This window comes from Poecilia reticulata, chromosome 20, assembly GCF_904066995.2.
Source record: "Poecilia reticulata chromosome 20, P_reticulata-male-v2, whole genome shotgun sequence".
NCBI lineage: Eukaryota > Metazoa > Chordata > Actinopteri > Cyprinodontiformes > Poeciliidae > Poecilia > Poecilia reticulata.
In genome coordinates, this window is record NC_088849.1 from 21,458,768 (window position 1) to 21,474,562 (window position 15,795).

The 15,795-nt window shown below is 37.7% G+C and overlaps 1 protein-coding gene across 8 annotated transcripts in view; it reads right to left on the reverse strand.

Moving 5' to 3' along the window:
* myo3a (myosin IIIA) overlaps positions 1-15,795 on the reverse strand; it is a 70,547-nt gene that overhangs the window by 41,119 nt on the left and 13,633 nt on the right. For all 8 annotated transcript variants that reach the window (XM_008396504.3, XM_008396501.3, XM_008396500.3 and 5 more), the window contains exons 4-6: positions 6,935-7,039; positions 6,708-6,807; positions 1,057-1,133 (exon numbers count right to left, since the gene is read on the reverse strand). In XM_008396504.3, coding sequence (XP_008394726.3) covers positions 1,057-1,133; positions 6,708-6,807; positions 6,935-7,039 — 282 coding nt within the window. The remainder of the gene's footprint in view (positions 1-1,056; positions 1,134-6,707; positions 6,808-6,934; positions 7,040-15,795) is intronic.

The window sequence follows — 15,795 nt, forward strand, 5'->3', positions numbered from 1 at the left end:
AGAGTCAAACAAATCAAACTCTTTGAAAAACCAGTTCCCCTCCTCGCCTGTGGGGGCGCTGCACCAAGAACCACTGAAGGAAACAACATAAAAACCTCTGAAGAAGACATTTCTTTACAAAATGTAAACAAAAATGTACAAGGGTCAGATTTTAGCATGTTTAGTAAAGATCACAAGACATTTCTCCTGCTAGCATTAAATATGAGTGTTTGTTTTGGTTGTAGTTACCCAGAATGCACTTTTAATCTCAATAGTGACTTAAATGAAGATTAAATAAAATTCTAATCTGCACCTGTTTTATCATTTTGAATTTTTAACCCAAGAATAAAATTGAAAATATGAAAAACATTATTTTTTGGGAGGGGGGAGGTTAACCAATTAAAAACAAAAATCACAAAAAACTCAATCATTTTTTTATGTTTTAATCTATTGTCGATTAAAAATGGAAATAATGATTGATGCACTGACCTATACAGTTCTTTGTTCTAGTTTATATTTATCATTTCTCCTTCGTCAACGGAGAAATTAAATTATTTTTGTGGAAAGTCAGATTTGGTTCACTTTACAAATGGCACTATTTTATCACATTAAACATATTAAAATACTAGTAATACTGGGACTCCAGGTGCGATTTAAGTACAAATCCTTTTTTATAATTTATGTTTGCATATTTCTCTACAAACAAAAAATATGACCATAAAGAAATTGGCTTCTTTTATGTGTAACAATCGAGAAAGACAGTAGACTGAATTGAAATTATTCAACAATAAAATCTGTATCAGTCGGCTATAAAGAAGAAAAACTGACATGTCAGTAATGACAGAAAATGGCCACTTTTAAATGTGATCATTTCTGTCCAACGGCTGCCTGTAGTTTGGGGACAGTGGGGCATGATGGGACATGAATGATGGAGGCTGCCATTTTTCCTGCACATTGTGTTTGACGGCGTTATCTCTTGGATCATTATGAACTAAACTGCCCACTGGGATCTGCTCCAGGCTAATGTAGTGGAAAAAGACGAGGCTGGGGAGCTTTTATGGGGCCGTTTTCATGTACCTCGGGGGCCATCCAGAAGGGGGTTCCTACTGAAGTGTTCCTCCTCAGGCGGGTATTTGTCAGCTGGGCTGAAACACCTGCAAGGAAAAAAAAATACACACTTCAGTTAGCTTAGCCTCAGGGCTCAATGGAGGTAATAATAGACAGACGCAGGGCTATTGCGTCTCTATATTTTTAAATGTTTTTTTCCCTGCCGATGTGACTTGTTTTGATTTTTCATTATAAATGTTTACTGTAAATCATAATGTAATTCTTTTAAATTCCTTCCAGGAAGTTACAGATGAAAATTAGCTTATTTGGCTAAATCTGGCATATTCATATTGATAAATATCTATTCATTGTGTTTCTGTTTCTTACAAAGATCAAATCTGTTGCTAAAAGTGATGATTTGTCAAAATTTCAACAAAAAACAGGAGCATGCTGCTCAAATGTTCAAGATCAAACTATATAAGGAAGTTTTTAGATCTTTTCTGTGACTGACAATACTGTACATGCAGATAGAAGCATTAAAATTATACATTACTTTGAATTACAAATCCTCGTGTGACGGCGTCAGACTTTGCTGGACATCTCGAGAACAACATTTGAATATAATTCAAATGTAACAAGCCTTAGTAGCTGAAGACAGGACAAGATCATTTGTAGCTGAGTGTTTTGTTTATATCGCTGGGACTTTAATGCATTAATTTCGATTAATTGTTTTTAACTATACATTTCTGATAATTACGAAGTGAGAAAGTTATATATTTCATAGGATTAAATAAGAGGTCACTTCTTAATACTCCTTTTAAAACAGAAAATTAGTGGTAAGCTTATTATTTTTGTTCTTGGATATGTGTGCAAGTGTTTCCTCTTGTCCTACTTGTTAGTTGTTCTTTTAAAAAAAAATTAATTACACAGATTTTATCGAGTTAGAATTTTTTTTCCATACGAAAGTCTCCCGAGACGGAACCTTTGTGTTCGCGTGTTTCGGTACACCCGTAAATCCGACGCACAAGTAACATTCGCAAACAACCATAGAACTACCAGGCCGCTTCTTTCTGCCCAGTGGGGATACATTTTTCTTTCGAAAAACAATCTGAAGCGACGATGGAAACGACTACTGTTGTGTTCAAGTTGTGCTAAAACGAGTTAGCTTATTATCTTCTCATCGAATCTATGCAAGCCGAAAATAGCATCTTAATGCTAAACATGCTAAAGCAGAGCAGACGTCAGCTCCGCATTTCTAAAATAAGTATTTTTTTAATTACATAGAAGGTGTTTAATAACACTTTGCACCAATCTGATAGTTGAATAACCTAAATAATAGATTTAAAAACAACGAATTTTATTGTTGATCTCATGTGTCTATTGAATAATTTAGCAGAAAAGGGAGTTTGGGATATAAAAATATTGCTTATTTTGATGACAGTTTTATAAATTAATTACAGACCCTATTAAAACCTTTCAGTCGAGTCCCACCACTAGTTAATAAGTGAGAGGTATTGTTTTCTCACGCATCCTTTATTTGTGCAATATAGGGAAGCATGGAGTATGCTGGCCCGCAGAGGGGACTCCGGTCCAGATGAATCAGCGTTACGCCATGTTGGTTCGTGTCCCTCGGCTGGCTCCGACTGAAGCGAGTTGAACCCAAAAATGGCCTCCAGAAAAAATATAAAAACATCTACTGACACAAAAAGGCATCTTTGGGGCAACATGTTGCTGCATAACTCAGCCTGAACCTCATGAGTCAATGTTTTTTTGTCCGTTTTAATTTGCTGGAAATTTAAAACAAAAAGTTGCTTAAAAGTCCCGACCCCACTTAGGGACAAGGGTGTAAAGAAAATGGATGGATGGATGAAGTTGCTTAAAAGAGTTAATTTTATTGTCTTAGTTTTTCTCAAACCGAATCAGGACTTGGTAGGTATTAAGCCAGTGTTGGTGTAGCAATAAACCTTTATTTGAATAATCATTTATGTGTCCCTCACTGTAAAAAGTAAAAATCTGTACTGCTGCAGGAGCAAAGTAACCAACAAAAAAGGTTTAGGGAACATTTCTTCAAAAATATGCAAAGACAATTTGTAAAAAAAAAAGAAATGTAAATTAAATGTACAGAATGAAATAAAGTGTAGAAAACATCTGAATTTGTATTTTTCAGATTAAATGAATTTCAATATTTGAATATTTGGGAAAGAAGGGTGGAAGTAGGAAGGAAGGAAGAAAAGGTAGAAATGCAAAGAAGGAGAGAAAGAGGAAATAAAAAACGTAGAAATGAAAGAAGGAAGATAAGAAAGACAGACAGCAAACTTTCTAGAAATGGAAGAGGGAAATAAAGATTTTTCTTTCTTTCTCATATCTTCTGGTGTTTTGTTTTTTCCAGATCTGGAAAACACTGAAATCAGGAGGTGCCAGATTTTTCTGCATATAAACTCTGAGTGTTATTCTAACATAAAGTGTCTTTAAGGAAAACAAAGCTGATTATCCAGATGGTTAAATGTGTAACTAAGATTAAACAGGAATAGGTGTCTTCTATTCTAACCCAGAAACAAAGAAATGTCTGTAAATGCTCCTGCCTCTGCAGAAAGCGCCTGTAAAACCCAACTTTGAGCAGCTTCTGAATCGCAGTGGCAGCGCAGGATGGAGAGAAAACACTAGAGCGAAAAACATCAAAGAGGATTATAATCATCTGCAGCACAAAGCTGACACACACAGAGCCAGGCAACGTTGTATTGTTAAAATCCCCCCAAAAATCTCTAGACTTACGAATCACCCAACATGAGTCAAGACGGACTGAACATCTAGAATAAGTCTGAGTAAGTAAACAACTCATATTGATATTGCGTCTTTTTTATGGCATTAGCCAGAAGTGGACCCCACTTAATAACCATTAGAGAGGAAACACTGACAATTAAAATATTCATGAGCAAAGATCTCCACTCATTCTTCTGCTGCTCCTTTTTTTTTTGGGTCCGTCTCTTTGCCATTTTGTCTCCACTGGTGATGAGTCACAACAGGGGCTTTATCTCCTCATCCGCCCCTCCACAGGAGAAAAAACTCACATTAATCCCAGCAGCACGACGCAGAGCGGAGTAAACCGCCAGTCGCTTTGAGTCACCGTGTCACACATCAGCATTATTATCCAAACTGCTCCATCTTTCTCCCTCCAGGCTCAACCTATAAGAAACCTGTTCCCCTCCTTGCCTCTGGAGGCGCTGCACCAAGAACCACAGAAGGAAATGACAAAAAAAAAACTCAGAAGATATAAGCGCAACTTCCTTCTTCACAAAATAAAAACAAAATTGGGGTAGCGACAGGTTTTAGCGGTTGTAGAATTTCTCTTTTGTCTTTAGTAAAAGAGCCATTTCTCCCACTTGCGCTAAGCTATCGCGTTTGCTTTGGTTGTATTTACCCAGAATGCCCTGTATTTTAGTCTGCTTCTTGCAGACTAAAATGGTGGCACCACACAGCATCTCTTACCTAAATCATGTGTTGCATGACGGCAAAGCTTGAATGGAAAGCTTTTATTACAATGACAAACTGCAGATTCAAGATGTGGAAACAGAAAAAGTTGAACTCATTTAGCTTTCAAATGCTTCCGGACAAAATCCTTTTCATCATCTGGGCTTTCGTTTGGGTCACTGACTATTATTTGCATTTTACCCTCAATTACTAAGCTTTGCATGATGTGCTTGCTTTCAAATATGCTACGGTCAATCACAACTTTCCATTTGTGGCACAGAAAACAGCTCAATGCTAGCCTCAACTTGAAAAAAGTGTTTTGAGATGGTATTTGTATGGATATGGCTCAATTGCTTGTTAAAACATATAAATCAAAATATATTAAAAATATATATAGATGAAATATAAATTAGCAAAAGTGCTTCTTTCTTTTTTTCCACAGACCTGCTTGACCGTTTCTGCTCATAGCCACACTTGGCCACGCCCCTCTGTGTCTCTTGGCTCCGCCCACTTTGGTGGAATTTTTTTATTTTGTCAGTTATGCTTTCATAGAGCAATTAGTCACACTAGTAACTTAACCCAAACTTTTTTTAACTGTATATAACATTTTTTACCTTGTTTAAATTTTTTGAGATTACATTCTTAATATTTTACTTGTATTGAAGTAGTATCACAGAGAAGCTGTTGGCGAAAGACTGTAAACTGAAAACTGATGAATTGAAGAAAAGTAAATCTATTTATTGTGTAAAACTAATAATAAGTGTGAAACTAACAAAGACGCTGGAACTGACGTGTTTAGAAAATGTTATTTGTAATCACGTTTTATAATCTTTTTATTTAAAAATGCCTGCTGTGCATTTAAGGGAACCTATTATGCCAAATTAAATATTTTCATATTTTCATTTTGGTCTTAGCTGCTTTTAAAAACACCCCAAGCGTTTAATAAAACCACCTCGCCGGATTTTTGTTAGCCAAAAAGTGAATGTATTTTTGGCATTTGGGGAATGAGCTGTTTCAGAAACCTTCCAAATGTTGAGTCACAATCTAAACGTACTGCGCCGTTACCTAGCAACGCCAGCCGAGCCCAGCCCTGTTACCTAGCAACCGAACCTGAGCTCGAGCAGCTGCTTTTACTGCTGTGTTCACTGAACAACGGCTGCTGGAAAAGACAAGTGTTTTGAAGTGACTTACCACCCAGAAACCTTTTGCTTCATTCTTGTTGGTTGTGCAGGAGGTTCAACTTCTGCTTTTCAAAGATGTACAGCTGTATAATTGTGCATCTGTTTGCAGCCATTTTCACATGTGAGTGTAAACATTTAATTGGGGTTGTGGCCAGCAGCAGCTTATTTAGATTTAAAGTGACAAGAGGCCCTAAAACAGCTCATCCTGACAGAATATCAAAACAGGACGAAATCTCATTATCTAATAATGATTTTTTGCCAAAAATGTAATGAAGATGCTTTGTAGCGCCCATATACCTATCCTAACCTGTTATAATAGATCAACTTTAATAAAATATCAGCAATTTAACATCGGCTATTTCCATGGATGTTGTATTCTTGAAAACTTTTGCAATAAACGATGAAAGCAGAAAGCTGCGATGGACTTGCTGCGCATTAGCGATTCCATTAAACCCCCCTCCACTCCGCTCCTCTTCATGTAAGAGCTGCACCTCTGAGCTACAAGAAAAGGCTTTTAAGAGAAGGCCCACAATTAGCAGACAAAATGCAAACCTACACACAAGTTGAGGGAGGAGGTGGGGTGGATTTTATTTGTAATGAAAACAGGCGGCTGTTTTTATTTTCCCCTTCCAGTGCCTGAAGAAAACTCGGAATGAGTCATCTGCTGTAAATAGTCAGAATCACTTTGCCTATCATGAGCCCTTCACTTTGGTTGCCTCATTTGGTTAAGAAAGCCAAAAAAGCAAATGAGTGAAAGCAGGGGAAGAATAGCAACGCTGCCCTTTGCTGTCTGGGGAACAATAGTGAAGATAGGGTGTAATGAAAAGTGTAATCATCAGCCGCGTTGGCGAGCTGGTGTAATTTTGTTTCGGCCTCTCAAGGAAACTAATTGGCGTCGCCGTTTATTTGGCAGGCAGCTCCCAGTAATGGGTTTGACCTTCTTCCGTTAAATAGAGCCAGAACACGATTTGGGCGGATTAGTGCCAGAAAGAGACGTAACGTTAAAGGATCTCTCTTTCTCTCTCTGCCTACCGAAGTCCACGAGTTTGATTCCTCCGTGCGTCGTCAGCAGGATGTTGTTGCCTTTCACGTCCCTATGGATGGTTTTGTTGATGTGCAGGTGCTGCAGGCCCTGCAAATACAAGAGGTTAACTTTTTTTTGTTGTTCTTTTTGTTAAACACCTGCTGGTGTAATTACCTCATTTTGACTCTTTTGCCATCTTTCCTTCCCCCTCTTGCAAGCTAAAACTAACCCTCACCTTCAGAGCTTCATGCAAAATATAGGCAATAATGGCTTCCTCCATCCTCTCTCCTCTTTTCAGCATGCCTTTGGCCAGATCCGTCACAGAGCCGCCATTGCAGAGCTGAAAGGGATAAAAAGGAAATCTACAGTCGAGAGGACAAAACTCAACACGAGTCAGCATGAATAGCTCAGCTTACACATATTTTAAATCTACATGCGGAATATTTGACACAGAGAAGCAGCGAAGGAAGAAATCAGAAGATTTCACAGAGAGAAAAAGTAATTCTGTGAGTCTATGGAGGCTTATCTTCCAGAGTGAGCTTAGCGGGGGAGAATGTGCACGGTTTAATCTGAGCTTTAATGACTAAAAATGCAAACTGTCCTCAAATGCACACTGTAAAATATACTTAAGGCAGAAATCTATAGTAGTGATGAAAAATTGTAGGTAGAGCTCAATAAAATTAAATTCAATTGGAAAAACAGAATCTAACTGGCCATTATGTAGCTAATGCAAACATACAAAAAAACTAAAATATTACATAATGGCTGTAAAAATACAGAAATGTCAAGTGTTTTATCAGGCAATAGAATATTCAATATAAAGAATAGTCCAGAACCGCACAGCATTCTGGGAAAGGTGGTGGAATCAACTCACTCACTCACTCTTTGGTTGCCTAGCAACTCACTCACTCTTTGGTTACCTAGCAACAATTTGTTGCCACAGCAGCAGTTTAATGTCGCCCTTGTTAAAAAACAAGGGCGATGAGTAGCACTTGAATTTCACCTTTATGGGAAGAAAAAAAAACTACATTTGTGGTTTTTTATTGACAATATGCCATAATCATCAAAATTAACACATTTAATGCTTAAAATACATACAACTTTATGTAATGATCTATTTTAAACACAAATGCGAAGTAATTATCTACTTTGATTCGAGTAACTTTATGGAAAAAGTTCACTTCTTTCTGAAAGAGTTTCTTCTGCCTGAATATGTCATTTTCTATTTATTTTTCTTCTAAATGCCGGAAATTGCACATAGCTTTATATTTTGTCTGTTTGATGGTGCCATTTTAGGAAATTAAATCAGATTTTCTGTGCTAACAGCATTTTTATACTGCAGCAGAATATTCTAGACAACAAATATGCCTCCTTATTGTGTTTGTCTGTGTTTTCATTTTCTATACCGCAACACTATATGGACTCTGCTGTCAATAGAGAACTCTCTCTTGGAAAATTACAGAAAATTACCCTGTAGGTTGCCTTGGCAACAATAATAACCCCTAATTTGGGCCTGTCTTCAGGAGATGCCAAAGGTATAAGAGAAATAAAAACACGGAGGATGTCAGTCACCGTGCTGAGAGCTGAAAGTGCTGATTTTTATGCTTCAATGCTTCTTGTACACAAAAATATTCGCCAAGTGTGGCTTAAGAAACACTCTTCACGGATAAATCAATCGTCTCTTCTGTTAGTTTGGAAAATATGTCAGTTTTAATGCATATTTTTACCCATTACTGCACATTTAAACATTTAAATGAGTTTTATTCCGGTAGCGTTGCTTTATGTATTGACACTAATTATCCAAGCGTTAATTTTCTGTCTGAGGCAGAGCGACGATCTTAACGAGTCGCAAACCTTCCCGTCTTCAGTCACACACTGCATAAACACAAAGTGGTTTTTTTGTTTGTGTAATTTGCAGTGCACATATCTTAGTACACTTGAAATAAGACAAAACTATCTTAGAAAAAACTTTTCATCATTATATAGAAACTTGTTTTAAGTCAATAATTTTTAAATATCAATAAAGAAGTACTGGTTCCACTGGGAGATTGTTTATAAGAAGACATTTTTCCATGTTATACATGAAATATATATCTTATTGACTTAAAACGAGCTTCTATGTCTTTCTGAAAAGTTACTTGTTAGTTTCGTCTTCAAGTGTACCACCATATTTGCATGAGAACCTGTACAAAAATCCTTGGGAAGATTTTTTTCTTCTTGCTACCAATGGTGGCTCTACTCAAGTTAGTTTTGAAAAATGTGACATAAAAGCAAAATACTCTTTCGATAGTAGTTTTGTCTCCTTTTAGTTGCATCTTGTGAGAATTTTAGTCATTTTAGTCATCAGTTTGTGTGCTTTTCTTTCTTGTTAACCAGAACTTTCAGGCAAAGTTTAACAGAAACTTTAAGCCCAAACCCTCAGAAGTTCAGCCGCCTTCTAAAGTTACATTTCTATTTATTTGCTGCCGCTGAGTGTTTCCGGCCTCGACTGAGAGCTGGCATAGGTTTTTATTGCTCTGTATAACGTCTTGTTTTCCATCCATCTATCAATCCGGCTCTCCATCAGTGGCCCAGAGGGCCTGGCAGGATGGATGGTTCGCACAGGCAGCTTGATCACTTCAGCTATCGGGCGATCTGCAGTCCGGCAGCAAATACCGTGGAGATGTAAGGTACGGCTTATTGTTTGAAACCCTGCTACATATGATGTGTGGCAGGGTTTGATGTTGACAATGTTATAGACGTGAAGTTTTGTCAAAAATGTGTTTATTTATTCTTTGAATTTATTTTGTTTAGTTAAGATGTTGTTTCTCCAGACATTTATTGGTGTTTCAAGTTCTGTTACACTGCTCTTGGCAGTTGGTGGTTACCGTAGCAACCAGTAACTGACAGCTCCGCCCCCTTTTTTTCTGTTGCCATCAGTAACTATGGTCAAGTTTCTTTAAAAGTATTATACATTAACATATATTTAAGACAAACTTTAATCAAATGCAAGGTTTTATGTGTAATATTGCCATGTTTTGTATTTGTTTTTAACTGTTATTATGTTAAAATTAAACATGTTATCTACTCACTGGGAGTTATTGCTCTGCAGTTTGTTTATTTTATTTAAACAAAATAACTTCATTTTCTCTTTTGTTAGAATAAATACAGTGAACCTGACTGTATTTATTGTGAAGTCAACCTACTGGATTTGAGACAAACATAGAAGGGTTAAAGACGTAGATCCATAATAACCAGAACTATGATGTTCTGGGTGTTAAAGGTGAAGGTTTTTGGTGCTCACCGTTGGAAACCAAAGTTAGAAATGAACATTTCTGCATGGAGGAATTAACACAAGAAGCTTCAGATGTTGTTTCATTTAAATCGTATCCCATGGCTTGGTGAAGAGTTTCCAAAAATTATAATAATACTAAAAGGCAACGAGATTAAACTTTCATTTGAGTGTTATTAATCATGACTATCTCATTGGTTTTTATTAGATGTGAGGTTCGGATAATCACATAAACCTGGGAGCAAAATTACAATTTGATCACACAATGAAATTGTGTGATCAAATTACACTGTCTGTCAAATTACACAGTTGACTCTTCACTGTCAACTGAAGAGTTACACGTTTCCATGGTTACGATGATAAAAAAAGTCAAGTCAAAGGTCAAAGCAGTTCTGAAAGGCATAAGTCAGATTTTCTCAGTCAATTTTATTTCCATGTAATAATTACTGTTGTTTAAAAGGTTTAAGAAAAACATCTGCTGTGAAACTTTAAGGAAACATCTTAGTTAAGAAATAATTAAAGTTCTGTTCAGCTGAATAAAGTTATAGCGACTCCATGAATTGGTTTGTTCAAAGCATCTGTTCAAATTCAAATTCAAAAATACTTTATTGATCCCAGAGGGAAATTAAATGTTGTTGTCAAAGAGTTATTGTAGATAGCGATGGCTGTTCAGAGTTACCTGCTGATTTTGTCATGTAGATCTGTGTATCATCTGCATAGTTATGATCTTAATACTTCTTATAACCTGTGCTAGTTGCTGTTTATTAGGAAAAACAGTTTCTTCTTTACGTAAACGTAAGAAAGCACCAAGAAATGCATAATGTCAATAACGACATGCAAAGCACTTCTCTTAATTCTTCGTTTTTAGTTTTAAAATCAGAATGTTTATCATTAATTTGAAAGGATCATCTTCCCCCCACATCTTCCTTTAGTTTTCACTGAGCTTTTAGTTTCAAAGAACACCGTGAATATTAAGTGGACCAGTCTCCGTTTCAAACCAGGTCAGGTGCTTGTTTAGTCATGGAAATGAAGGCCGTCCATCAAAGACGAGCGGAAGACGTGGATGAAACAAATCTAAAGATGAAACAAATTTAGTGCTCGTTTGATGTCTGTTTCCCAGCTATAATAAATTCAGATTGTGTGGGGTTTTTTCTTTATTTTTTTATCTTTAATTTATCATAAATGACTGTAAGAAATGTGTTTGGAAAGCTGTATGTTTGTGTATGTTGGATTACGTCCAGAGGAAAACAGCCCCATTGTTCCTGGAGCCTCACCATTGTCACAGGCATTGCAGGTGAGGTATCTACTTCCTGACAGCGCTTATTATGAAGTCTGAATGGGGATTAAACTTTTAACCCTCATTGTTAATTAACGTCCGCCGAAACAGAGGGGATGAGACGCTTACTGTTGATCTCATGCAGAATCATACGTTTCCTGTTTCTTTATGTATTATTGACAAAGGATCGAATATTATTAGAGGTGTGCCGATCGATCGGCCACCGATCATAATCGGCCGATTTCCGTAAAAAAGTGTATGATCAGTGATCGCCGATCACGGTCTCTTGTTGCCGATCACACAAACCGATTACCTGCATCTCATTTCGCAGCCTGCCTGTGCAGCTGGTCTCCTCTTTCCTTCACACTGAGCAAACGCGCAGCAACAAATCCTAAGCGATGTTGTGTGTAACTATAACATACTGAGTGAATGGGGAAGTTTGCATGTTGGTGGAAAATTGAAGCACCTGGGGTGAAGCAGGTCAAAATGCATCAACACGATGAATCTAATATGGCATAAAAACAGTGCCATACTTGACATCGAGACTCACTGCAGTAAAAAAAAAAAAGACATATGGAGCGATCAGATAGCAGGTAAAGCAGCGCACAGCTACAAACACTCACCCGGATTAGCATGACGGTCAGAAAGCTAAACAAATAGCGATGTAAGACGCTGGTTCTGCTCTCACTGTTGAACCGTAGCAGCGTAAAAGATTCAAGGCAAAACCTTTTCAAGATACAAAGGCAAATTCTAACAAGCAAAAAAAATTAGACATTGAGCAGCTTTTGGATTTGACTAGACAAAGAGGATTAACAATTAGTCAGAGCAGTCTGGGGTCATCTTCTGATTCCCAGAAGGAGGCACCACAACAAACTTTCGCTAGACAGACACAGAAGCTCCAAGACATCTTGAAAGGAGTCAGCATGATGTCAAATGAAAGACAGACTCTGATGAAAGCTAATGAGGCGTTGAAGATTCAACTTAGGGTTAGGGTTTCATAATATTGCTTTCCTAATTTTACGGTGAGTTGAATAGTTATTTTTTTATAGTAACTGAACCTCTAAGTTTGTAGCAAATTTCATTTTCGAGTTTGAAAGAAATTATTTTTTTAAATTTGTTGCACGATAGAAGAAAAAGAGTGAACAATATACAGTACAATAGGGAGACTTGTGGAAGAAATGAAGCGGTCTATAAAATCTTGCCTTTTTTGACCCTTTTTAAATTCATCCTTTGATGCAACATTGGCCTCGCAAACAAAACGCAAACCCAAATCAGCGTCTCACTTTCAATCAGAGAACAAAAGTCGCTCCCTCTTGCATCTCTTGGAAGCATTTTTAACCTCGTTAAGCTTCCGCACATGAAAGATTGCTCATTTCTGCACACATCTGCAATCATAAAGGAAGCGCTCCACAGAGTCAAAGCCAAAAGCTCCCAGACCTCAATGAAGCGGCTAACAAAGAGGAGGATGCAGTTCGTATGAATTCAGCTCATAATGAGCGGTCTGCCGCTAAAGGCTCCTCTCAGCGCTGCAAGAGGAACAAAATTACAGTTTGAAAAGGAGGAGCAGTAACCATGGTGAGTGACCACCTCTCTTCATGCTTTCCTGTCATTTGCCTCCTGAAAGTCCATGTGCAGCTACTTCACAGCACACACACACACACACACTAATGAATACACAACACCAACACACACACTCAGTGAACCGTCAGGCAGCGACTTCAACCTCAGCATTCGCTGCCAGATTTAAACGCCTCACAAGAGAAACATGAAGGCATAGATAGATAGATAGATAGATAGATAGATAGATAGATAGATAGATAGATAGATAGATAGATAGATAGATAGATAGATAGATAGATAGATAGATAGATAGATAGATAGATAGATAGATAGATAGATAGATAGATAGATAGATAGATAGATAGATAGATAGATAGATAGATAGATAGATAGATAGATAGATAGATAGATAGATAGATAGATAGATACATGGATGGATGGATGGAACCATTGCAGCAGAAGCTGACATCTAGTCTTCCTTACTTCTGCTCTTGGTGGCTCAGCCAATCAGGTACAAGGAAAATGAATGCTGCTCTCTGATTGGCTGCTTTGCAAATGGTAGCCGATGTGTGTCAAATAGCATTGTAGCTTCTCAAACTTCATTTTCCTTTAAATATTTTAGATATGCTCTACAAAAATAAATCAAGCGTTGTTTTTTGTTTGTTTGTTTGTTTGTTTGTTTGTTTGTTTGTTTGTTTGTTTGTTTGTTTGTTTGTTTGTTTGTTTGTTTGTTTGTATGTTTTTGCAAAAATATATGCCGCCCCCTGCTCCATATTACCCTGGGTGTCAGGCCATATTCGACATATCTAAAACCACCACTTACTTTAAGAAAACATCAACTGAGAAGGTGAAAACTACTTCACAGAAAATAAAAAATTATTTCTGGTTTAGGATTTAATTTTTGTCTTTCCAGCATGTATTTGTTTTTAGAGTGAAGGAACTTGAAGGACCTCTACACAGGTCTGGAGGAAGAACGGCGATGAAAAGGCAACGAAACACAAGATGGAAAGGTGAAAACCATCTGCTGGGCTTGCATAACCCCACTGTTGTCAGAGCAGAACCCTCTGAGATAGGATTACAAAAATATGGAAACTCTGCATCACAACCACTACAGTTCACAGAGCACGGTGGTTTACTTCCTTCTCGCACCTGATCTGAGGAAAATATTCCTCTGCAGAATTTGATGCTGACATTAACGTTTTTCAGATTGGGGCGCAACAGATTTACTCACATTATAAAGCAAAAATCTGCATGAAGATCACGAAATAGAACTCAGTTCCTGCTGCTTTCGACCTATTTTCAGTTTTCAGACACCTGATTTTATCCAATCCCAAACCCTTGGAGGTTAAACAGGCCCACAGCATCACAGATCCTCCACTGTACTCAACAGTTCACATTTTGTTTTACACATAACCAAGCTAAAGAGTCTCGTCTTGCCTCCCAGTTAACCAGATATCACAATCCAATGGTTGCTATGGATACCACCAAGATGCCTGTTTCCGTCCTCCAACAGTAAGCACCCCTGGTAGTTTCAATTTGATTTGGGTCCAAAATTGCAACATTTGTTACATTTTCAGCTTCTACACTGCAACATGTCAAATAAACCAAATCCTTTGAAAAACCTGTTCCCCTCCTCTCCTGTGGTGGCGCTGCACCAAGAACTACAGAAGAAAACAACACAAAAACTTCTGAAGAAAACACTGAGCACAACTTTCTGTTTCACAAAATATAAACAAAAATGGAGTAGGGTCAGATTTGAGCAGTTTTAGGATTTCTATTTTGTTTTGGTAAAAGGACACGACCCATTTCTGTCGCTGGACTCACATATTTGTTTTGTCCCAGATTGTAGTCCACTTCCTACTTTTGGAGCAGCTTCCAGTCCACTTGGCTTCTCAAATGCATTCAAAAGGCATCAGATTTAACTTCAACTGAACCGAGACCGAGGTCTGACCAGAGTTTGCTGTTTTTGTCAACATCAGAGTTTGATTGCGCATTCACTTTTTCCCAAAAGAATGGGACTTTCACTGTAGGTTGCATTCACACCAGCCCTCTTTAGTCCGCTTTAATCAAAGTTTGTTTGTAAAGGTGTTTAACCAAACTCTGATGCGAACCAAAGAGTGACCTCTGGTTCGCCTACAAACCTCGGTCTCGGTTTGACTTAAGTAAATTCTGGTGCAGTTCGAATGCGTATGTGAACACCAAGTCAACCACAAACCGATGCAAAAGCAGGAAGTGGACTACAATGCAGGGCATTGTGGGTAAATACAACCAAAACGAACCACAGGGAGTCAAAAGATAAATCCTACTAAAATATGACTCTTCTCCGATTTTGTTTATGTTTTGTGAAACAGGAAGTTGCCCTCAATGTCTTTTTCAGAGGTTTTTATGACATTTCCTTCTGTGGTTCTTGGTGTAGCGCCACCACATGTGAGGAGGGGAACAGGTCTTTCAAAAAGTTTGGTTTGTTTGAAACAGTACAGTGTGAAAGCAAACCACAGCAGCTGAAAATGTAACAAATGTTGCAATTTTGGTCCCAAATTGAACCAAACCCACCAGAGTTTTAAGAGTAAAAAAACTGTAAGAGTGTCTAAGAGAAATTTTAATTTGTGGGATAAAATTTGTGAGCCCATTTGTGAGCCTGAGGGGGAAAAAAACTACTTTTTGTTTAAAAACTATTTAGCTTCATCAGCATCAAATCCATGTCCTGAATGCAGAAGCTAAAACACAGGAGCAAACATTAATATCTGACCTTTTACCAAACTCACAATCACGTTTTCTCATCTGAGTTCGACCTCAGTCCATTACACGTTTGGCTAGAACCTGACATTTAAGACGCACCAGGAGGCAGGGGGGGTTTTACTAGTCTGCTCTCTTTGACAAAAACAATCCTGTGGCATCCCACCAATCCTGAACAACAGCAGGTGCAGGAGCGTAAAGCCAGTTGGACGTTTCAGCCTGAGATGTTGTAAGGTAATCTGCAGAGACATCC